This window comes from Cariama cristata, unplaced genomic scaffold (genome assembly GCF_000690535.1).
Source record: "Cariama cristata isolate BGI_N322 unplaced genomic scaffold, ASM69053v1 scaffold18613, whole genome shotgun sequence".
Taxonomy (NCBI): Eukaryota; Metazoa; Chordata; class Aves; order Cariamiformes; family Cariamidae; genus Cariama; species Cariama cristata.
Window position 1 is genome coordinate 32886 of NW_009610370.1, and position 24158 is coordinate 57043.

Sequence of the window (24158 nt, forward strand, 5' to 3'; positions counted from 1 at the left end):
CCATTCGCTAGTTTTTCTTCTTTTGCTTTATTTTGTGTTATATTTTTGCAGACACAGAGGGCTTATAACAAATTTAATGCTTAGTTTTGTGACATATTAAGATCACCCTACTATTATTTAAAGCAGTGCACATCTTCATTTGGTCCAAATAGGCAGATTCTGCCCATAATTTGAGACTGTATGTAAGTACGTTGAAGCCTTTGCTTCTCTCTGTCTGGGCAGACCTAATACCAGTATGTCAACAATGGCTTAATCAAACCTCTTTTAAAGAAGATCAGAACCACAGGTTAACACTTTTTCAACAAGCACTGTTTAAATGCTGAGGGTCTCTGAGAGAGAAGACATCCCTTCGCTAATTTTCCATGCCCATCTTTGCACTGGACAGTCCTGGTGTGCCATCCTGTGTCGCACGTTCGAGAACAAGAAAGCCACGGCCCCGTAACCCAGCGGGGTTGCGTGAGCTGGGGAGTTACTTTGCTGCTGCTGCCGCTGCTGCTGCCGCCGCTGCCGGTGACAGAGTTAGTCATTTGCCCTTGCTTCTTTGGCACGAAGAAACTATAGCGGACGTCCACTGGTTGAGTCGGATCGGTCGCAAGTATCTGCACAATAAGAATCTCTTTTGTGGCAGAGTGTCCCATTGTGTGCAAGAAATCGTCTTTGTGACTCCAGCCGCTGTAGTTCATGACAGTCCCGTTGATGTCAATGATCGTTTCGGAAGTGGAGATCATGTATTTTCCGTTGACAAGGTACTCACCGTTTTTCTTTTTCAGGGCCAGGTACGCGGTGAACCTGCTCTGGTCCTTAGTCTTGAACTGCCGAACTTTGATGTGGGTTGCCCCTTCGGGGATTTTCACAACGTCTGTGTAGCCCTTGCTGAATGAAGGGAAAGAAAAAAAAGAAGAGAGTATTCAGTAGCTAGCATGAAATAAGCCCCAAGTCTTACTGCAACGCCTACTGAAGCCACTGGCATGTCACATCTTGCTTCGTTTCAGTACAGGCCCTGAATCCATCTGGCTTGAGGCTCATCTGAGATGAATTTAACCAGGTTCCACTGTTTGCATTGTTCTTTTGGTTCTTGAAGAAATCTCTACCGCACTTATTTCAAATTGCTTAATCTTTAGCTTTAGTAGCAATTTTACATGAATCACATACAAGAGGAATGAAAAATAACAGAGAGCTGATACATTTCAGCAAAGGGTAGGAGAGATGAAATACGACGCACGCTTTGCCTGCCAAGGAAAAGATAATGAGATATGCATTGGTTACAGCTGTTTCTTGCTGTCTTTGCTATGATGATGATTAAGAAAAGCAGGAGCAGAGTAACAGCTGGGCAGAGGTACCTTGGGAACATTTAAAAATAATCTTGATCACTGAGAAAAAATTAATTTACTTTGAAATTCATAAGGCCAAAGATTAATTGTCAAGTGTCTAATATGAGGTGCACCCAAATGTTTAATTTGTACCATCACAGAGTTGTCTCTGTTGCTACTTATGAAGTATCTTAATTCAGATTTTTAAAAAGGTATTTAGCTCTTCTGCTGAAAGTGATAAGCATTCAAAACCTGCAAGTATGCTGGAACTTACCACTCTCTCGAGTATGTTATTTATTTTAACTTTATTGATCCACAGAAGAATCTAAAGACTACACATAGCTATAAGCTACCAGCTGGACTTTGGAGACATGTATTTTCTTTCTACACCTGTGAGAAAACCATCCTGCAAGTATCTCCTATCTGAAAAGTTTAGTGCTGAAACTTCTAGAAAAGAAGGAATGAGAAAATATACCAAAAATATATGAGTGAAGGGTTCTCCTTTGGGATGGTTTAAAGAACAGACTGCTAATTTTGAGCATTTTTGGCTGCACAAGTAGAGACTGCACAGACTACAGATTAAACGCTAGTGCTAGTCCCCGGCTATTTCCAGCAGTTACGGGACAACGACTAAAGCTCTATTGATTTAGCACCTCCATAAAGCCGAAGGAATATGGTGCGAAAAACAGGCTAGGGGGGAACTCTGCTCTACAGCACTGCACAAATATTTTTACATAACAGTTACCAAGATAACTCTGTTAAAACATGTTATTAAAGTTACTAAATCATTTGTTCAAAAACCAAAAGCAATGCTGGAGAATTCAAGTCGTCTGCATAAAGAACTGTAACACTCCACGCGCATGAAGAAGCACGTGCAGCCTTAATTCTCCTCTTTCCCAACTTCTGACAATTTGGCTTTACGGTCTTTTAAAAAAAGTTCTTAGGAAGCAAGTTTTCCAGAAGATTGTGTTTTGACTGCTTTAAAAGAAAAAAGTACAAGCAAATGTTGTTATGGCAGTTGTCTGCAATGGGAAATATTAATTTCCCCTCGTACATTTAGTAGTTTCCCGGTACATTTAATGTACAGATTACTACAGCTTGGTTTATAATGCAGAGCAATGCAGGAGCTGCTATTTTTCAGTGGAGGAAGATAATGTACTACAGCCACTACCCTTTCATATGTTAAAAGAGTTTAGAGACAATTAAGAATTGATTATTTTAACGAAGGGTTTACTTTAAAGTCAGTTACTTGCGTAAGGGAATTGTCTCAAACAGTACTTCCAGTAAAAAATAAATCCTCGTCACTCCAAAATTCAATCAAAATCAAGTTAGAACATACTTGTTACTTACAGGTTGACTATTACTGTCTAAATGGGGCGACTTTTTGAATGCATTGAGGTTGATTTAATATTTTACTCCCTGACCAGTCTCATTTCAGTTAAAGGCATGATTTGAGGAGTAAGATGGTAACTTCATAGGAATAATTATAATAGAATCTCTTCATTTCCAAGTATATCTGTGCTACAAATCTGGCCGCACTGAAATTCATGGTGTCCCTTTAACATTGTTGCTGGAGCCTGGATTCTAGCGCAAGCATCATTACTGAATCACACGAAGTGTATCATCTCACACTGTCTTCTTCATTTAGACATCCCAGACATTTCAATATTTATAAACTGGAAAAGATTTGGTTTATATAATTACTAATTTGGATGGAAAGTCATTCTTTTTGGCAGAGGTGTTTTGGCATCCTTAGGTGAGTAATCATTGGTTTACCAGGAAGAAGATTAGTTATGTTTAGTTTTAGAATAAATTCACTCTCAAAGTCATTTTTGACTGTTATTAATCAGTATGTCGAAATGTATAGAAATAAAAGGTCACTTCAGGAGTCAGATTCCAACTTCTGGTAGCTTTCAATATGCTAGGTAAGAATTTGGAAAATACAAAGCAAAACAGAGTTTATGTACATTTTAAAAGATGGCACACTAATGCAGTCACAGGTACTGAGCAGAAATTGTCAACTGAACGTTTCTGCAAGTAGATCGCTACAGCAGTCCTTTGAGACCTTGGAAGGTATATAAATTATAATTAAAAATCCTCATTTTTCTATGAATCTTAAGACTTGAAGAGGGAAGGAAACAAGAGTGCAGACAGAAAGCAGACTTACTCGACATTGGTGTCTCAGTAGAAAGCTTACTCCTGCCCTCAGTGTGGTCAGGGAAAACCACAGGGGCCGGTTCCTTTTATTTTACTTGTATAATTACAGTTAAAAGCTGAACTCTGGCAGAAAAATGTCTTATGGATAACTGCTATAAATATTTTGCCTTAAACAAAAAAATCCATCTGGAGATCAACATTCTGCCAATGGACATGAAGGGATAGAGCAAATGCCATGCTTAAGCCTATGTGTACTTCTGACATCTCATCCAGTCATCCAAGCTCCACCTACACTCAGCAGTATGAAAAGGTCCTTTTCGGGTACAATCCCTCTCGGCTATTATGGAAGACTTTTACAGCTCTGCTCTCATGCTGTCTGCTTCTCTCCACTAACCACACAAGGGATCCGTGTCACTATATCAGGTGGAATGTCCTTCTTGTTCTTCAAAGTTAAATGAGATGAAACACATTTTCAGTGTGTAACTTGCTAACACAGCATTATCTGGGAAATGCCAAGTTTCAGAGATACCCAGATTACTCTGACCCCAACAGTTTTCTGATTCACTTCTCTCTTCCCTTTCCTCTCTCCTCGAGAAACCACAAGCCATGGGACACAGCAAGACGAGCAAGCAGCACAAGATGCTATGCCTTATTCTAGGCAGACTTCCCATTAACGGGGTGCTCACCTGTATCACCGGCACTTTGTGTCAGAAATGAACGGGGTACAGTGTTTTGCCAGGTGATTTTTTGCCAGTTTCGGGGTAATGCTAAGATGCCAGCTGTAAACATCTGGCAAGTGCAATAAAGCACAGGCAATGTACTTTTTGGCTGAGTCTTCATATAAAAGTAAATTGCATTTTGAGATAGAAAGCAAGCAAGCACATAGCAGTTACTATGTGTACAACAAGATGCATTTACTAATACTCAAGATCAATACCTCTTTTTGGTGAAGGTTCCCATGACTTTTGTGCAGCTGGAGTTGTCTCCTCCACACACCCCGCATTTGTCATACTGGAGCTTTGAACCGATGATGCCATCGCAACCAGTTCGGATGCATTTTCCCCGGACGCAGACTGAATTACTGTACGGTCGGCATTCAGTACCATCAGTTACCTAGGCAAGCAAAGGACCGTTAGTTAAAACTACCATGGAAAGGATTTGCTTTTGTGAATCTGACTGCCAAAAACCTACTCAGAGCAGAGTGCCTACGCTTACAGACCAGACGGAGTTTCTTTAACATTCCCAGCACAAAAGCAGATGAAATTTAGCAAAGGGCTGAAAGCAATGACAGATAACTCCACCGTAAGACACTAAAATGACCTTGGCTTTAATGACGATCTCGCAGCTTATTAATAATAACAACAACAGTACTTGTAGATAGCCGTGCATTTGAGCTCTCTACATCTCCACGTTACCTTCGTAACATCTAGAAGCAGAAAACTGCAAGTATAAGCATGGGAGACATTTCAGTTTGACTTGCATCTGATATAACAAACTGACCGCAAGTCACATCTATACTAATTGGCTAATTATTCCATATTAATTGGCTCCCATAGAGTTACTCTGGACTCCCTTAACATAAGTCAGGGTAAAACTTACTCTTTTACTCATAGTACTCTTTCTCCTCCAGAAAACCCCAGAATGACAGATGACTCTCCAGGCAGAAACCCCTTTATCCGCTACTGAAAACAAACCAGTGCAGAGCACACCGAGAGGCCCGTATTTTTCATGAATCCACATACTGAGATGTGGAAAAACTTCTCTCATTTTAGAGGCCAGTTCTGGTCCTAATGTATAACCAGTGGATCAAACCATTAAATCTAATCACAGTTAAATCTTTGAATCATATGATTAACTTCTTTTCCTTGGAAGATTTCTAAGATACAGGACACTTCCAAACTGGAGCACGAAATCACGACTGGAGATGCCATTACCTTCTGAGAAAATACCACATAATAGCCAGTTCCTTTGGCTCGGCAGGTGAGCTTGCAAACGTCTCCGGGAAGTACTCCAGCATACTTGGGGACCCATTCAACAAATGTCTTGACACCCTTTGCGTCAGACTGATAGCCATTCCTTGCTTCACACTGCTCTTGTCGAAAAGATTTAGCTGTAGAATTATTCACAGCATTAGTGACTATTTCAGACCACGCTGCAAATATCATTATGCCCATCTATTATTCCAATTTCTTTTTAAAATAGTTTTTAAGTTGCGTCACTTCACCTCTTTACTTAGAACTGGCCTTCAACTGTTTCAGCTTGGAAATCTTCCCATGACACCATATGCATTAAAGCACTAAAGTTTGCATTACGGTTCATTTTCCAGGACTGAAATTTCTTTTCATTCAGGTGTCCTTCCCGAATGGCATCAGGGTGGGGATGGGGGAAGAATTACGGTATTGTATTAATGACAAGTGTCTCGGTAAATACATTTTGGAGGAACCACAATGGACCTTTGTTGTTTCTTTTCACAGTAGATGTTCACTATTTACTATCTATGAACACAGAGGCACTTTGGCAGGAGGGCACTCACCATTTGCCGGGCAGGGTGCGACGTTGCAGGAGCGGTAGATAGCCCTCTTGCCAGTGCAGTACCGGCCGTTGTTTCTCGGAGCTGGGTTATTGCAGTGACGATAAGCAAACTGAACTCCTCCGCCACAGGTACGGGAGCACTGTCCCCAAGGTCCCCAGGACCCCCAGTTACCGTGGCTTGAAGCCTGAAATATATGGAACAGTGGGAGGTAAGGACATCATCCCAGGATGAATAAAGGTGCTACATCTCACAGACACTGCTAATGTTTTCTGCAACTGAAGGCGACTCCTTGGTCAATTTAATCAGGGGTAACAGGTCTTAGCAGCCTTCTCTCTCCCAGTCTGTCTTTTATCTGCGTATTGATGACATCTCATTTGGCACCTTGCTCTGCACACCTGCCTTCAGCCTGTTTCACAGAGGACACCCATGCACCAGAAATAGCACCTGTAGTCTCATGTGCTGCTCTCTTATTTTTTGCTATTCCTACCAACAGGGCCCCTTAAACTAGCTCCAGGGGATTCGGCTCCCAGAATATGTTCATCAGGCTAATCTATGATGAATTAAATGCAATTATTGTGATGTGTAGGTATTGCTCTGAATTACTGCAAGAGATGGAGTTGTCAGATACAGTTTGCAACTCTGCTAAACTGGCTACCAAGAAAGAGTATTGCAACAGCATGTAGAAGTGTGTAATTCCATAAAAAAAGGGCGTTAAAGGGCTGTACCTTGATTTGAGTGACTCTGATAGTTTGCAAATATCTCCACAAAGCCCTACAAGTCCATACCTTTTCTGTGGGTGTAACGGACGCAGCAGTGCTACTGTCTACCCAGTAAATGTAGAAGCACCAGAACTGTGCAGTTGACAGTTCTCATGAGTCTGGGCACACCCCAGATGTATAAAGTTGACAGAGGGGACTCTGTCATTGGAGTTACAAACTTTTCTGCTCCAGGAATTATATTCTGGATGAACTTCATTCACTTTTCTCTTCACTACAGTTAGGGCCTTGGGGCCTTTCAGATGAGGGCTGTAGATTAAATTTACAGATTTAATTTATCTCACAGTCCATTGCCAAGAAGTCAGGAAACTAAGAATAGGTCCTTGACAATCTTTCCGTATGTCCTGAGACCTGACCTACCAAATGGGCAAATCCTCTGCTCTGAAGGGATGCTCCCAGTTTCCCTAGGAATGAAGGCTTCCATACTTCAAGAAGAAAACACGCTTCCTGAAACTCAGCAGCGTTTTTCCTCTATCCCTCACCAATAACACTCCAATTACATGCTCAAAAATAAGGCAGCTTTCAATCTGACTTCCACAAAGTCCCTTTCACTCCCACAAAAATCAGCGCCTTTGAGGATCATGCCTTCTGAAGTTCCCCGGTAACTTACTGAGTAGTATTTCTTCTTGGTTTTGTCAACACATTTTCCCTGGAGGCAGATCCTCCCTTTTCCGCACGGTGTTCCCTCCACGGCAGGCAGCTTCTTAGTCAGACAAACCATCTGCCCTTGGCGCACGACCGCACACCAGAGGCGAGAGCACACATCCATACCGGGACACACCGTGTATTCAGCTCCAAACGCCAGTTTGCACTGACGAATGGCATCGTAGGTTTGTCCCGGCAGCTCCTCGGGGCCCAGGATCTGCTTTCTTGGTTGGTCCAGCAAACAGTTACCTAAAAGAGCAAACCAACTTATTATTACTCGTTGCCCAGTTTCCTCTGCAGTGCTGCAAACCTGTCATTCAAGTTCGGCAGACCAGTATTGACAAGGAATCTCATTCAAAGGATGCTGACGTGAACAGAAAGGCTCTCTGAGGTGTCATCAGGTTTTGGACAAGGTCATACTATTGCACCCAGCAGTGCACCGGGTGTTGAGCTGCCTGTTTCCAATCTGAGGGTGTAAATGAGTTTTACTTGGGTCCCTTTGGCCTTTTATCCCTTTATTTGAATTGACTCTGAACACACTCCACTCTATTTATCAGTTTGTGATTTAAGCAACGATCAGGACTCATGGCAAAGTAAGCAAAGTTGTCATTTGAATTTTGAGATAGAACGTCAGACGTGGTAAAGCTTCTAAAGAGATGCCAGAAAAGTCACAGAAACCAGACTTGTAGCCAATGAGGCATGCACTTAGCAAAAAAAGAAAAAAAAAACAAAAAGAAAAAAAACTCAACAGATCAAAGGAAAAATCGAAGCTGCATATCAAAACTCATGCTGGCAGTAAATCTGGACTGGGGTTTCCTTGTAAGGAATGATACTTGGCTGCTTCTGGAATTAGTCTGAAAAGGGCTATCCATTTTATACAGAAATACATAAATAACAGAAAGAAAAGAAAAAAATAGCATAAACATAAAAAATTGTACATATATTTTGAGATATATTGCAGAGGTCAAGATTTGTCTGGCACACTCTAAACATGGAATTCACATTTACGTTCCAGAGGATCTACCAATAGATTTTTTTTTTTTTTTACTACTATTGGAAACCTCACTTGTTGACACACAGAACTATTTAGTCAGTGTAACCTCTTTTACACTTCATGAAAGGGATATGTGGTCTGGGCAAGCTTCACTTATCCTTGGCCAAAATAACTTACCACGATTTACCTCACTTTGGAACCTACACCAGTATTCTTCAGTTGGCTCATGGGTGAAAAGAGGCTATCTATAAAACCCTCACTTTTTACACAAAATGGAATAGAATTTCAAGTTATGGCAGTGAATTTAAACAAACCAAATACCCCATCTCTCAGTGGCTTGGGTTTTTTCTGCATAACGCACATTTACTGTAATTGTTCTTCTTTTCCTCTAAAGACTAAGGCCAATTAGCCAAATCAGTGAAAAATTCTTTCTGCATCATCCCTTACTACCAAAAAACTCTCTGTCTTGTTAAACCTGTTCCATTTGTCCTTTGCTGACCTCGATCTACCCTAGCCTTATCTTTAATCTGGATTATGCTGACTTTTTTTAATGCAGACAAGGTGTGCCAATGCTAACTGATGAGCTGAGTGCCATGAGATAAAGATAATTAAAAGTACCCATAGCGCTCAAAGTCTGTTGTAGTGTAAAATATTAGAGACATGCTGAGGAGTGAGGAAGCACAGATTTTTCTTCCGGAATTTCTGTAAATGACAAAATTGGGAAACGTTGCTGTCAAAAATCCACTTTGTAAAAGTAACAGCAGAAGTCCTACCTCACATGCCTTGTGATGAAGGAGGAAGCTAATAGTACAGTGTTAGGGCGGTGATGGGAAGGCATGAGCATGTCAACGTTCAGTAGTATATGCTACTATTGTGTACATACTGCAGTTGATCAAATTCCCAAGTGGAACCGTTATTCAGTATTTTAAACCATCGTAATAACACTTAATTTCGCCATGACAGACACTGCTGCCCATCACTGAGATCTACCCCATGACTGACATGACTGGAAATATAAATTTAGAGAAAAAGAAAAAAAAGTCATATCCTTGCATAGACTTGATCTGTCAATCATTTTAGTTAACACTCATTTGAATATCTTTCACATGTGAAAAACAAACAGGTTTCACAACCTTACATAGCAAATAAAGCATTTTTTCCCCTCCAGAACGCAAGGCAATGAGATCCAAACTTCTCCTTAACCGATACCGCTCTGAGGAAACACATATAATTTCTACAAAGCCAGGTGTTCCAGCTGATCTCGGATGATAAATTCAAAACTGAAGATAGCAAAGGCCCCTGAGGAATCCCCACAGGGAAAAAAAAAGAAAAAAAAAAGGTCTTTACATTTACAGGTAGTGGCAGTGTCTCTGTTTAGACAGGTTGCAATGAAGTGCAGGTGTTTTTACCACCAGCTGGTCGAACCTCCTACTTGTAATGGTAAGAAAAGAGTTGAGAAGTTGGGGCATGGTTTGCCCTGGGCCCCCTGGTTGAGAGGGCAGAGACAGCTTCAATTCACTACGTGACATTGCAACGTACAGAGCACGTATATACTGCTACTCCCGTTTGTTTGTCCCCTGTACCAAAGAACATCTGTGTGCCTTGGAACAGAGCAACATTGTTGGCTGATGACAGTGTTAATTAAACCATCTCATTATCTCTCCTCAATGTTATGTGTAATATATCTTGGGAAAAAAAAAGGCAGCGTAGGATCTGTGCAGGAAACAGATAACGAGAATATAAATTAATTAAAATAGAAATAGTCCGTGTTTCAGGTTGCAGAGAGCATGCAGCACTCTGACTAACCACAATAAACAGCAAGCAATCATACCATAGCCTCCTGGCTGGCATGGCAAGAAAGGCAATTAGTACCTCAGGAGAGGGCTGGCGAAAAGCAGATGGAAATAAATGTCACCGTCTTCTGGGTACACTAACTGAACCTTTTCTTCCTAAATGTCAAACTGCTGGCTGGGGTCATCTCATGAGCATAAAACGAATGGTGATATCATGACAATGATGTTTATGGTTCTCAGAGTGGGCCTCAGGAGACAGGGAATCAGCACCTTGATCCTCCCCAGACCTCCTGGTTGACCTTGGACGAGACATTTATATCGGGATTTATTTAGCTGACTTTAACCTGTGTAATGCTGGTGTCTGCAATTCAGTCAGCTTTCAGATGTTTCACTACTCAGGCAAACGAGTTTCTGGTGTAATTCAGCACCACTGATGAGATCAGTCAAACCACTGATGCCATTCATTAGACCCCTCTGCACTACGACGGGAACTCAAAATACCCAGTTTAGGAGTACCTACCTATATAGTAAATACTCACATTTTATAAGATGAGACCAGTCCCCAACATCACTTTCCAAATTTAGAAAACAGGAACATCAGTACTTGACAATGTGATGTTAAGGACTTAGGGAGTCAAGACTGTGATGTTTTCTGTTACAGCAGTATGGGGTGAATACCCAAATCTATATGGGAAATTTACTTAAAGCTTTGGTAAGACACTGACTGTGCTTTGGTAATCGAATAGTGCTCACAGATCCAAACTTCTGGACTTCGTTCACATTTCATTTTGCTTACCCATAAGGAGCAGCAGATGAAGCACGCGATTGATTTCCTGACCCCAATGCTGCCATGCCCCGTTTGTCACAAAGCACACTTCATAAGCTCATGCCCACTCAGACCAAAAGCCCAATGCAAACTGCTTTTGCTGCCTATCAGAGAATGGAAGAGTCTCCTCTGGCTCGGTGTTTCCCACCTAAGCTTCCCATGACTATGTAAAATCCGGTCACAAACATCCTAAAAGAAAGCCTGGTACGTGAACATCTTTATTCTTTTGTTGCAACTCCTATTTTATGCCTTCCTTATCTACATTACGCCTGCAGCACGGCTCAAAATTATACCTGAATGGTTAAGGTTTTTTTCTTCTGCCTAGCAGCACTTGAGAGAGGATTTTCTTTTTTCTATGGGAAGATTGCAGGGGAGCTTGTTCCTGAAAGCAAAAAGGGAGGGAAACCACTGCAACTATACGGCAGTACATCTGCCCCAGCTAAGGAAAAAAATGAGCAACCCAAAAAGCAGACAGACACATGCTTCTTGTGAAGGAAACAGGGAAATATGGCACGTTTGCACTGTTTTATGATCAGCCCAAAGCAGTCTGAAAGGCAGCGTCATGCTCTACTAGGATCCTGTGGTTTCTGGTACACTCAGCGTACATTACAAATGGGAATTATGGAGCTATGGATTCATTCACTGGCTGGAAGAAGAAAATAAAACCAGAAGTTCCCTTCCTAAAATAACGCATGTCCTTTCAGCACAATAATTTGAAGAAACTGCAATTTAAATCATTGGCTTCCATTTTTACTTCATAGATAGCATTTGTGTTCTGTTAAAACAAATCTTTGGTTTAAACTAAATAACTGAAAAATTATAAACTTCAACAGAGAAGGAAGACTCTTACTTAGAAAAGGTCTCTGAAGGCCTGATCTGTCAAGAAGAGAGATTCCCTAAACTTTGAAAACATATCAATAGCATCAGTAATAGAATTAATTCCCAGAGGACTATGGACCTCTATGACGAGAGGTTCAAATTTTCTATGAATTATTTCATCACATCGATAACTCTTTGAGACTGCATGCCTGAGTGATAACTACTCATGAGTATTAGAAAGGGCAATGTACCCTAACCCATCCGTTACCAGACTGACAGATCCTAAGCCCTTTATGTGCAGCAAAGAACAGATGACTTTGTGAGAAGTGTCGGCGGCTGAGGACTGCCAAACCTCTTGTACAGGAGTCGGCACTCATGATGAGCAAGGAGACCGTAATGCAGCTCTGAAGGATGTGAAGCTCCTACCTACTTTTACTGAAAAATGCTGGCAGACTTATATTCTTAGACCTGTAGCGCTGATTGTTACAGACCCCTCTTACTTCCACATTGAGCCTGGGCCAGGCTCATGGATAAGGGTCCAAATTTCAAGGATCCCCCCAGGTACCAACGAGCCAAAGGTGAGGTGAGTGGGAGAAATGCGCTCTCTGCCTTCTTTACTGTCGGAGAAAGTAGCTAGCTGGATACACAGTAAAGAGAAGTCAGGTCACAAAAAAAAGGCAAAAAATGAGAACAACCTTTCTACTGGCCTGCAGCAGGAGAGGATCAGAAGAGAAAATGTAGTTCAGAGTTTTTTGTGCTCTCCTAGAGGTCATTCGTGGATGGCGAGGGAGGTCCCTTTTTGTTACCCCAGTGCACTGTATTGTGCCTCAGTAATTAAACTCGAAAAGGAAAGTTCTCTTTGTATGTGGAAACTAACTTGGTAATATTAAGTCAATGCCAGAGCAATATGGACCATAAAACAGGACAGTACAGATTAATGGATCTAATAAAACTGAGAGAAAAAATGAAGTCATTCTCCAGTAGAGGAAAACAGGAGAAAATATTTCAGAGGACTGAAATTAGCCGACAAAATTTTTAAAAGCAAAAACCCCTTTACATTCAGCAGACATACCACACTTTTTATCCATAAGCATTTTGGTTACCATAACAACTTGATCCATTCACTCAATTATGTCATTTTTATCTCAGCATTTTGGAATTTGAATGGTTTGGTTAAGAACTGCAGTTGCTTTGGGAGCACAATGAAGACTTTAAAATTCATTAAAGAGAGAAGACTATGCTTTTTTATTACTGCCTTCAGAAAATGAAAGTTTTGCACTTATTCTCCAAAGGGTAAATGACATATTTAACAAACATTAGTTACATGACTTGGAAGGTAAGCTCCTGGGGCAGAAGTAATCTTTTATCATAAAGAGCTCAGAGGAGTCTTAATTCTTGCTTACAGCCCCTCTACATAAACATAATAAATACAATGGCATTATAATGTAATAAATATAATGACATTATAAACATAGTTGATGTCATTAATGGTAACAAGAACACATACACTCCACTCGTATCTGTAGGCTAATGCTAAGGAGACGGTATCACCCATTTTAATTTCTGTGAGGAAAAAGCCATTTCCTGGTGTCCTCTGTTTAAAGTACTCTCTGAGCTCATATCTGTGGCATTTGGGAAGACAAGACTGATTTCATGCTTTTAAAAAAACCTCTCCTTGTTCCAAACCAAATTATTGCCAACACGCACTTCATCAACTCTTTCTTTTCTCCTCCATTTGAACCACGCAAAAGGAGGGTGAGACTCTGCCAGCCTTTCAGACTTTTGCTTTGTTTTGCAAGCACTTCTGACATAGTCCTGAAGATGAGCAAGGAATGAACAAGCTTGAACAAGAACAATAAAATGTTCTTATTAAAAAAATAGATCACAGTAAAAACTAACATGCAGCTGACACAAGGCGTGACGATACATACCATGACCATCATCGAAAAATTCTGTTATAGTTGCTGAAGTGCACTTGGACCAGGGTTTTGAAGCATCGATGCTCGTCAGAATGGAGGACATCAGGCGCTTATCTTCCATGGAGCCGAAGTTCTCCTCACAAAATTTTGAGTCATCATGGGAAAGCCCAAGCAAATGCCCTATAGAAATGAAAGAAATAAATATCCGTGACAGAGTTTAGCAGCTGGAGCTCATAGTCAGGGTAAAATGGATTGTATAATTCATTCTCAAATTTTGAACAGCAGCGCAAAGCAGGATGCTTGAAATGTGGTCTCTCTGCTTGAAGGCAAAAAAGCTGTGACAGTTTACACCATTACATATAGCAAGGAAGTAATGCCGTCAGCTGACATCATCGAACTGTGCTGAATCCTGATGAGGACTAAAGTGAACTGTACTTGTTTCTATTAGTCAACAATTTAGTTCTTACTGTTTTTCCAAATCATCTCCAGCAAGAAAGACTAATACTTCACTCTGTAAAGATGTTCTGCAACTGTCGAGAAAGGAGCTACAATATCATTCTAAATGGACAAAAATGCCAGTATTTATGGAGCAACTAAACAAACTGTATGTGCATTCTTAAAGTGCACTCCTCGCTGAAGTGCGAGGACCCTCTACAATACATCAAACAATCTGAATCATGTTTTCAGTCTCTTCCATGTAGAGAGTCTTGTTTTGTGGGAAAGTGGTTTTTAGTATTGTTTTCGTTAGGGTTTTAGTTTTGCTGGTTTTTATTTTTAAATGTATATGGAATTGGATATTTCCATTTGGACTGTATTCCAGTTGGATATTGGAACACAAAATAATGTGCACACAAAGCAGCACATGATGGAACTTGCAAAAATCCTTAATGTCCAGGGGAGGTCGGTCCAGGGCCAGATGGGTTCTTTTAAGTGTGACAGCAACTTTTTCTGTAGATGAGTCATCCCCATCTTCTCTAGTCTCTGGGCAACAATAATAGATTTCAGGCAACACGTTGTTCCCTCTGTAAACATCAGGTTTAATTTTAATTTCTGTGCACACACTGGATTATTTCACAGCCAACTCCCTATCCAAGAGGTAGAAGACTGAATGGGAACCAAAGCTGCAAGGAGCTCAAGCCTGAACTTTACGCTCACAGTCTTCAACCTAGGCCAGGAGATGATTAACCAGACATCCAGGGCTAGACCAAGAGTGCTTTAATAATAAGGACAAAGACCACCTGTCAAAGCCACTGCACAGAAATAAACCTGATGCCCTCAAATAGCAGCTGAAGAGACACCTTGTACTATTCTGCAGTAACTAAAAGCCTTCTACATACCATCGGCTTCGTATTTTGGTGAAATTGCTGTAGACTAGCTGCAAGGTGACACAAGGAGGGACACTGATGGCAGGGCATTGTATTCTGATATCCATAGTAATAGGCATGACAAGAGCAATAACTATAATAAAACCTACAATATAGGCTGGGAAAGAAGAAAATCAGTAAATTTTACCTTACCTAAACTTGCTATTATGTTGTTTTCATCTGTTTTGGGGGAGAAGCCAAGAGGAAAGAGATGAAGGTAGCACTCACTGCTGCGCTGTATCTGAGATTAGGGAAGTAGCCACCTGACCAGAAGTCTGCGTTAAGGCTGCAGGAGATCAGAAATCAGGGTTTCTGTCCTCTGAGAGAAGCCAAGGTAGCACCTGGCAGCCTTACTCAGATGCTGGCTTCCCGACCTAAGGATGGAGCTCCAGGAAAAGCCACCAGAGGACTTTGATCTGTCATTTCTGTTTGTACCAGCAATGACTGGGAACAGCCAGTCGGTCTGCTGCGGCTACTGAACCCCCATGGGGGAGCAGGTGGGAAGGAGAATGAAAAGGGCATTTCTCTTTTTTCCTCTCTTCCCCTGACGGGCACACATTTACCAACATCATTCCAATACAGCTACTATTTGAATAAAAGGCCCTGTAGTATTATAAATGCTAGAAAGAATTGGTTCAAGGAACCTGGGTTAACACTGATCGGAGGTAATACTCCTTTCCCTGTTACTACTGTTGCTAATTGCTACTGCAATGCTGTACCACAAGGACGTTGCCGCAAAAACACAATGAATCAAACTTTCATACCGAAGGCACGTCTAATTACCGGTGTGTTTTATATGCAAGATTATCTTTTTCTGATAGGTAAAACCACTTTCCTTTGGCAATACTTACTATATATGGAATATATAGTATATATGCTAAATGCTATTTTTATTCTGCACCGAGACACGGCTGAATATCAGTAGGTTCATGTCAAGTTTCAATCTGATATAGCACGATATAAATACTTACTCTGAAGAGGTGACAACATCTTTGTTTTATTTAAGCCAAATGCTGGTGCTGAGCAAAATAATTCACTAGTAAGGTGGTTATTTCAAACAGACACATTTCCCTGACAGAGTAACCAAATAATCAGTGCATCACTTCTAACCTACAGAGCAAACTCTGTGGAAGCGCCACAGGCTAAGCGTTTAATGAATCAGCGGCTACCGTGCCAATGAGGACTACCTCTGACTTTCCCAAAGTCCTAGACACCGACAATGAGCACCCTCAGGAAACGCAAAGACGATGTTATTTGTTCCATACCGTGTTATCGCTAAGCTTGTGTTCAGGCGGACGCACTGAATGGCACCGGTCACACCTCATGCCTGAGAACTGTGAGCAGAGCTGACAGGTTAATGAACCTCAACACATGCCGAGTAGTCATGTAACTAGAACCATTTTCTGCTGACATTAAATAACTCCTTGTAGCATGTTTCACCAGCGTTCTGCTAACTTAAGCAAACATTTACTAGAGAGGGCTTTAGGCCTCTCCTCCAGCTTTTGTTGATGGACCCCTCAATATGCGGCGCAGCTCCTCATGGAGATCGGGACCACACACTGCTTCGCAGAGCTGCTCAGGGGTTTCAGCCAGTTTCTTATATTTTACTTGAATACATGCACTTGAATATGCATACACTACCCATCAATTAAACAGAAATATTTGCAAAAAATTAGCCCAGCAAGCAAGAAAACGCTATGCCGGTTAGACCTAAGCCTCACTATAGCAGTCTTCTCTGAGACAACTTGTATGCTCAAAGGTTGCAGGAAGAATGCTGTTGTATTTAATGTCCCAAGACTGCTCATAGTTGTAGAACTACTTCACTGCAGCATGCTTGTGAAATAAGGTAATGAGGTTTTGTCAGTGGAAAAGCAGTTTCATTTCTAAGTCATTGGACTTGGTACTAAACAGCTCGGGGTAAGTAACAAAAGCTGGAGAATTGTTCTAAAAAGTTTGGCTGGATAACATCACGTGGCACACAATGCATGTTCAGTGTAGGACATGAATAATAGTTGAGCACAAACCAGCAATTTGAGAACTTAATTTTTCAGAGCGCTCAACATTTTACAGCACCATCCATAACTACCCAAATCTCTGTGACATGAAGGATGCAGTCTTGCAACACAGAATTCAAGTTTCTTAACCTTAACACCCTCGGCTACCGCTCTGCGACACTCCACCCATGTAAGATACAACTTTGCTCTCTATACAAATCCCCTTCTTGCATAACCGTACTTCACCTTTCGTAACTTTGTTCATCTTCCATGACAGACATCCCAGATGAGCCCGCAGTAAAAGACTTAATACAGCGCAGAAACGCACGGGGCCCGTTAACGCTGATGCTTCTGAATGTGCAACTTGGACATCTCTTGAGTGTCTCTCCTGCCTATGACATTCTTTTAACACAGTTTTTGCAGGTCTAAGTTCCTCCTTGCACCAACTTCATCAGCCCTGGCTTTGGAAAGATCTCTTTGTCTTTCCTACCTGCGTTTTTCAGCCCCGGCTCCTCCTGCAGTGCGATTGGTAAGCACCCTCTAGTTTAGACTACCCACTGCCAGAGCAAGGGGGTCACAGCACATCAAACCACGGGAATCCCACAGCCACGCAATGCCAACGCCCCTGGAGCAGGCCAGGGAGTAGACTGTGCTTTAACTTGCTCCTGGCTTCCCTGCCTAAAGATGCTGTAGTTTCCTTCCCTCTCTGCTCTGAGAGACAACGGGCTGACTCTGCCGAAAATGGAACCGCTGAACTGTGGACTGAAGCTGTTCTTCTTCCTTTCTTTTTCCTCCTTTAGACACAAAAAAAATAAATAAGTACCCTTCAGATATGAGAAAGCTTGTGGCCAAATTTCAAGCTCTTCACTTTGAGCAGAGAGACTGAAAATTTTTCCATGAAATGATTGCAAATCAATCTCCCTCTCAGAAATGGCTGAGCCGTCTCTGCGGAGAAGTTCCGAGTAGGTAAATAAAAAGAAATCCTCCTCAGGTGACTGTTCAGCACAGAGCATTTCATCCCAAATACTTTCGCAAAAGCACAAGAAACTGAAACAGGGTCATCTTCTGGAAAGTGCCAAGCTACTGGCTCCACCTTTAATTAGACTGCAGCATCACTTCTACACTTTACGGGGATAAATGGGGTGAACTGAGGACATACCTCATTAACAGTGTCTACTTTGTCATATTAAATCAGGCCATTGTTCTAATGCATGACGAGTACTAAGTCATTTACTTGGCAGACTTCAGCTTTTTGAGGAGCAGCTTCCCAAAGTATTTGTGAGTTTCTCCTGTTATTTTTAAATTTTTCAAAAATTATTTAAAAAGAAATCACGACAAAGAAAGAAGTAGTGAATAATTTCCAAAATACATAATTCTGATTGTCAGTATTGGAGCTTCTAAATTAACCACCAATGATGTTAGTGAGGAAAACAGCTGTTTATAGCATTAAATATATGGTTTCTAGCTCTCCCTACTGATTTGCCAGTTAACTTTGTATACATGCTTACAAACACTGCGAATGCAACTTTCAAAGAATTTTATGGAATGAAAATTCCTAATTCTTATCACAACCTAAATTTCTCTCCATCCTACCTTTGCCTTCTAAGGCACTCTGACCAGACTTAAAACAGATTAACGCATATGACAAATGACTCTTAAAACTGGTTTTGCATTTCATTAAAAATAATAAAAATCAAAAATATCACAGTGATCCGTAATCTCTAAATACCACCTAGCTAAGGTATGCTCTTTTTAGCACAGAAGTGAGAACAACAAAGTACTTTTGCACCTGTGCCTTTTGTCCTTTTGCATCCGTGAATTAAAGAAGGGACATTTCCCTTCCCACCTGAAAAGTCTCCCCCTCCCACGACCCCTCGCATCCATGAACATGCTGGCATTATCACATACATGGTGGTACTACCACATATTGCTCAGGTCACGAGGGTGGTTTCTGGCATTTACTGGTGGGGTGCTTCTTTTCATAAGAACCAACATGAAAAGGTTACAGGTGATCCTTCAAGTGATCCTGTACGTAAGCATACTTCCAGAGAAAGCTTTGGGCGAAAGCAAAGACTTAAGGAACACAAATCTTAGAAAGAAGGCTTTTAAAAACAATGCCAATTTTAGCACCACGCCATTTTGTACTACTATGAACTTCAGGCTATTGAAGGAAGAAAAAACAAAAAGGCTCCCAGCAGCTGTGCAAAATGATGACTGATTGAGAATGGGCCAGTACATCATCTCATGTTTTCTACTTAATGAAGCATCTTACTGGTGTTGACAGTTCCCACTGAGTGAAAATGACATAATTTTACCAGCAGGATGGTGTTTAGTTAAGTTATGCTGTAGGAATGCACAAAATGGTAAAAGAAACAGATGGTGAGGAGGCAGGGTTTACCCTCATGCAAGTGAAGAGGAGCTAGCCGCCTTCTAAATTGGTTCCTTCCCAAACAGCAAAAAGACCAACCACCGAAATGGACTGACAGCCTTTCCTCGCAGCCTTCCTTCTCCCCGCGAGGTTGGACACAGCGTGACTACATCAGTAAATTGTTGAAAGCAGTAGGAAAGCAACCTGCAGACTTTGGACCCTAGTAGATCTTGGAACATCAGCTGCAAGGGGCTCTGGGCACAGCTCAGGCTGTTTAGACCCTGAAGAAGAAATGAAGGAGTCAACAGCAGACACCAGCCCCTGGATCCCAGTTCACCTGCACCGTCTGCATTCCTGGCAGTGGGACCTTGCCCTGCACAAGCCGGGGTGGGAATACTCCAAAGGAGTTATGATGAGTCAGCTAAAACATAACTCTCAGCATCAGGACACAAAGAGCTCTGCAGGTAAATCAGGAGCACAAGAGCCGTGTCGGATGTGTGGTGAAGCACATCGCACTGCACCTATCTTCTTCCCAGGAGCGCTTGGAAAAAAACCAGAAGTTCAGATATTTCTGAATTTTCTTAAAATATGTTGCCAGACTATGGGTAGAGGGTCTCTGAGCAAACAGCATGCAAAAATTACTCTCATCTCTTTTATTTTCCACTGGGATCTCAAGCATAGAGATAAAGAAAACAAAAAGTGTCCCCAGTGTACAGCAAGTTAAACCCAGCTTTTGCTGAAGCACAAATTGTGATGCCTCTTCTGGGAAAAAAAACCCCAATAACCTTGTTTATGGACATACCCAGATCTCTAGTGCTTGAACTGAACAGCATGTCAAAGCACAGCTCTTGCACTGAATGAGACCACAGGACACATGAAAAGTGACACAGCACACTAAAAAATGCTGCAGGCGTTGTAATTTGTTTTCTTAGAAAAGCTCAGCTCTGATGAAGCATGAGTTTTTCAGTGAGGTCATGCCTTTCACCTCATTTTCAGTGGGGATGACTGGGGTACAAAAGAAGGTCAAGTGCTTTGCCCAAGGTTACCCGGCGAGTCCTGATCTCACGGGATCAGGATTCAGGAAGCTCCTGGCTCAACATTCCTTGGTCTAATCACCAGCCCATACCTTCTGCACGAGCCTCTCGCTCCCTCCTTTGCTAAATAAAGATCGCATGCGGTAACTCTTTTCAAATAAAACTGTTTCTTTCTGCGTGTACTGTTTTTCTAACTTGTGCAAGTACTTGACTCCTCGTTAAGAACTGCATACTGAAATCACTCAGAAATCCTCTTGAAGTCATGGGACTTTTGCATAAAAAATGATGGACTTAAGAAATAACGATTAATAAAGTTGTTTTTTTTGAAACACAGAAGTGTTTTGAAACACACAAGCTTACAAAAACATGCATAGAATTTAAAACTGCCTATCCCTCTTTCTTCATACTTGAACTTTCCTTCCAGTTTTCTTTCTTTGACTGCTATCCATCACTTATGAAAGAAAAATGAAAAAAAAAAACCCCAACACTCACTCTTTTAAATCTCCAGCCCAGAGGCAGTTTTTAATATTTCTGGCTTAAAAGAGTTCTTCAGACTGAATGAAACAATAGTCTGAAGTGCAGCTTCTTTTCAGGAGTAGACATTAAAAAAAAAGCCACAATCAGACATTCATACACCAATCCTGCAGACTTTACACAAAACAAACTTCTGCTGAAACAGCTTGTTGTAACAGACTTCTGTGGGAGAGCACAGATACATCACCCCCGTCAGACAGACAATTTGCAGGCAAGATTCTGTCCAGGCAGTGCGGAGTAGGCAATCAGAAACTACTATGTCCACACAGACTCAAATCATTGTTAAAAAGATGTGGTCTTGGAGGTCCACGCTACATCTCCTATGCTAATTAATGGGGCATGTAGAAGGTAAATATTAATTTCAATGAAAAAGTGGGAGATAGTGACACCCATTTCACATCTGTCCAACTTGGAGTAACTCGCAAATATAATTCATTACAGCTCATGGTAAATGAATGAACTCTGGGAGAGCAGATAGCGCACGAATGTAAAAATTACATTGCCTGCTGCCTGTTTATTGGGTAATTCTGCCTTCCTCTCTGTACCAGGAGTACTTTCCGCACAAAACCTGTATGATCATATCAGTAGTATTTGTTTACCTGCCAAGGAGGAAAGTAATCCCGACTTTCCCCTGCAATCTGGGGGTTCAGGGGCACACAGCCGAAGCGGACTTCTTTTAGAATCACAGACTCATTTAGGTTGCAAAAGACCGTTAAGATCACCGAGTCCAACTGTAAACCTAACACTGTCAAGTCCACCAATAAACCATGTCCCTAAAATAATTTTTGATAATGATTGTTCTGAAACATTAGGCAAAACACAGTTTCATTCTCAGTTCCCTTGCGGTTGTAGAGACGCTGATATTTCACTCTATGTATTTGCCTTTAAGTTGCGATGTTTCAGGACCCGTAGCAGCTTTTCAAAGCATAGCGCTTGTTTAATCTCATTCTCCATGAGGTTACACGTACACAAGGATCAGCACAACTCCAGAAAACCTCTGAAAACTCAGGCAATGTCAGCGCTGTGTCTGAGTCACTTCCCGAAGGCTCCTCTGTCAGAATCGCTTCACGGACATTAAAAAGGCAAAGATCCCCAATCTACTCAGACTTAAAACTACGTGGTAGATAAAGAAAAGCTCAAGCAATATTCAGAACCTGAGGATTCAGTTTCTCTACATCATATCAATGTCCCCCTTCCATCTCTCCGCTTTTCCATCCAAACTGCCTCAGCCTCACTAAAAATGTTTTTTTTTTTAAGCACTCTGTGTGCTGCAGGTGGAACAATTATATATTACATATAAGTTAATCAAACTATTGTTGGGCAAGCCAAGAATTTTTACCCAGAATTTTAACCAGAAACCTTTTGTACAGTTCATGGGTTTTTTTTTTTAAGCATCAGTTAAATTTTCTGCCCCACGCTTCACCTCTCATGAAGGCTTAGCTTTGACTGCCCATCTTTTCTCTTAACCAAAGGGCATATGTTGATGAGGGCTTAATTCAAGAGCTTTTGCAAGCAGAAGTTTGGATAGAACTTTGAAAACGGTTCAAAGGGAAGGAATCAAGCAATTTTCCTGATGTATGTCATCAGAGAAGACTTGGATGAATGTACTCTCTCTCTTTTTTGTTGTTTTAAGAAAGCAAATCTGCCTAATTATGATTACCTGGATATTTGCCTAAACTTTGTCTGTCATGAAGGAAACTTAATACAGAAGTCAGACAACCTTCACCATTTTCTCATGCACCTATGAGATTCTGTGCCCTTGGCAACGTATCCCCCTCGAAATGAAAGGCTACAAAAGACTGGTACCTGTCAAATCTGAAGCTTGTCTTTATCTGCTTTATCTTGAAAACCTTGAAATCAAAGGGCTACAAGTTCAGCAGCGGAAAAGAAAAGATGACTGTATTTAGTTACTTTTGAGTGGATACAAAATGAGCACATGTGGTAAAATGTGGAATGAGAGCATTTTTTGACTCTTCTATGGACATCAAAGGCAAGACTACCATTTAAACATCATACGCATTGTTCTTGGTTTCATTTTTCTCTGAAGAAGGGTCAGAATCACACAATTTACTATAAAGGTTACGTAGTTTGGACACGGTAGACTTGGCCCCCTTTCTACAGAGGCCTACAACTCAAATACAGGCTCATGCTCTGATTAAACACTTTCAATTCACTCAGAATTCAGCAAAATGGTATTTTGATGTATTTCAGTGAGCCACCTGAGTAGGGACCCCAGGAGCGATACCTCACTTCTAAAATGGCTTCTTTACATAAAACCATGCTCTCTAATAAAGCACTACAGTTTGCTGACAGCGCTTGCAATTTTTGTGTCCTCAGCGGTGGCAGACGCCACAAAATGACAGCATGCCGAACAAGATTTGGTATGAAACACGTTATTTTCCAGTCTGAGCTTCTGTACAGTTCCTTGACTTTAGGTGTTACAGAGTTGTATGGAATAACTTCACATAACTATAGAAAAGGAGGCTGAGAGGAGGCCGTGAAAAGCCATTTTGTGCGTCCCTCTGCCCTAGGGTAGGATCAGGCCCCCCCTGAGCCACAGCCATGCTAGCCCGCCGGCTCCCATGAACCTCCACTAACGGAGATTTCACAGCCTCCCCAAGCAATTCATTCCTGCCCTTAACTGTCCTCCTCGTTAGACGATTTTGGCTAATGCTTAAAGTAAACCTCCCTTGCTGCAATTTAAGGCCATTACCCCTAGTGCCGTCCCAGGCGGACATGGAGAATGATTTATGACGTAAATTTTTGCAATGATTTTTTAGATATATTTGAAGACTGCTTTTATGGCCCCCCTTTGGCCTCCCCTTCTCTAAAGTCACATGTAAAAGATAAAAGAAAACTAATGAACAGAGGTTTAATTAGTTCCGTGTCGCAATTTTTAAGCTATATTCTAAAAATAAAATACTTGGAAAGAACATCAGTAAACGATATTACCCAGGAGGATAGAAGGAGTAATAGCATGCCAGCGTGGTTGCATAACAGAGAAATAGGAACTTTGCAAAAGGTCAAATGAACATTACCACTGAGCAAAAAGGCAGCGGTTTCTCTGTATCTCCTCTCGAAAAAAAAAAAAA

The 24158-nt window shown here is 41.3% G+C and overlaps 1 protein-coding gene across 1 annotated transcript in view; it reads right to left on the reverse strand.

The window, feature by feature from the left end:
- Positions 1-287: 287 nt before the first annotated feature.
- The window catches only part of ADAMTS5 (ADAM metallopeptidase with thrombospondin type 1 motif, 5), a gene marked incomplete at its 5' end in the record, with an annotated part of 28217 nt that continues 4346 nt past the window's right edge, over positions 288-24158 (reverse strand). The window contains 6 exons of the mRNA XM_009697869.1: positions 288-873; positions 4405-4580; positions 5402-5577; positions 6001-6184; positions 7387-7670; positions 13785-13952. Coding sequence (XP_009696171.1) covers positions 288-873; positions 4405-4580; positions 5402-5577; positions 6001-6184; positions 7387-7670; positions 13785-13952 — 1574 coding nt within the window. The remainder of the gene's footprint in view (positions 874-4404; positions 4581-5401; positions 5578-6000; positions 6185-7386; positions 7671-13784; positions 13953-24158) is intronic.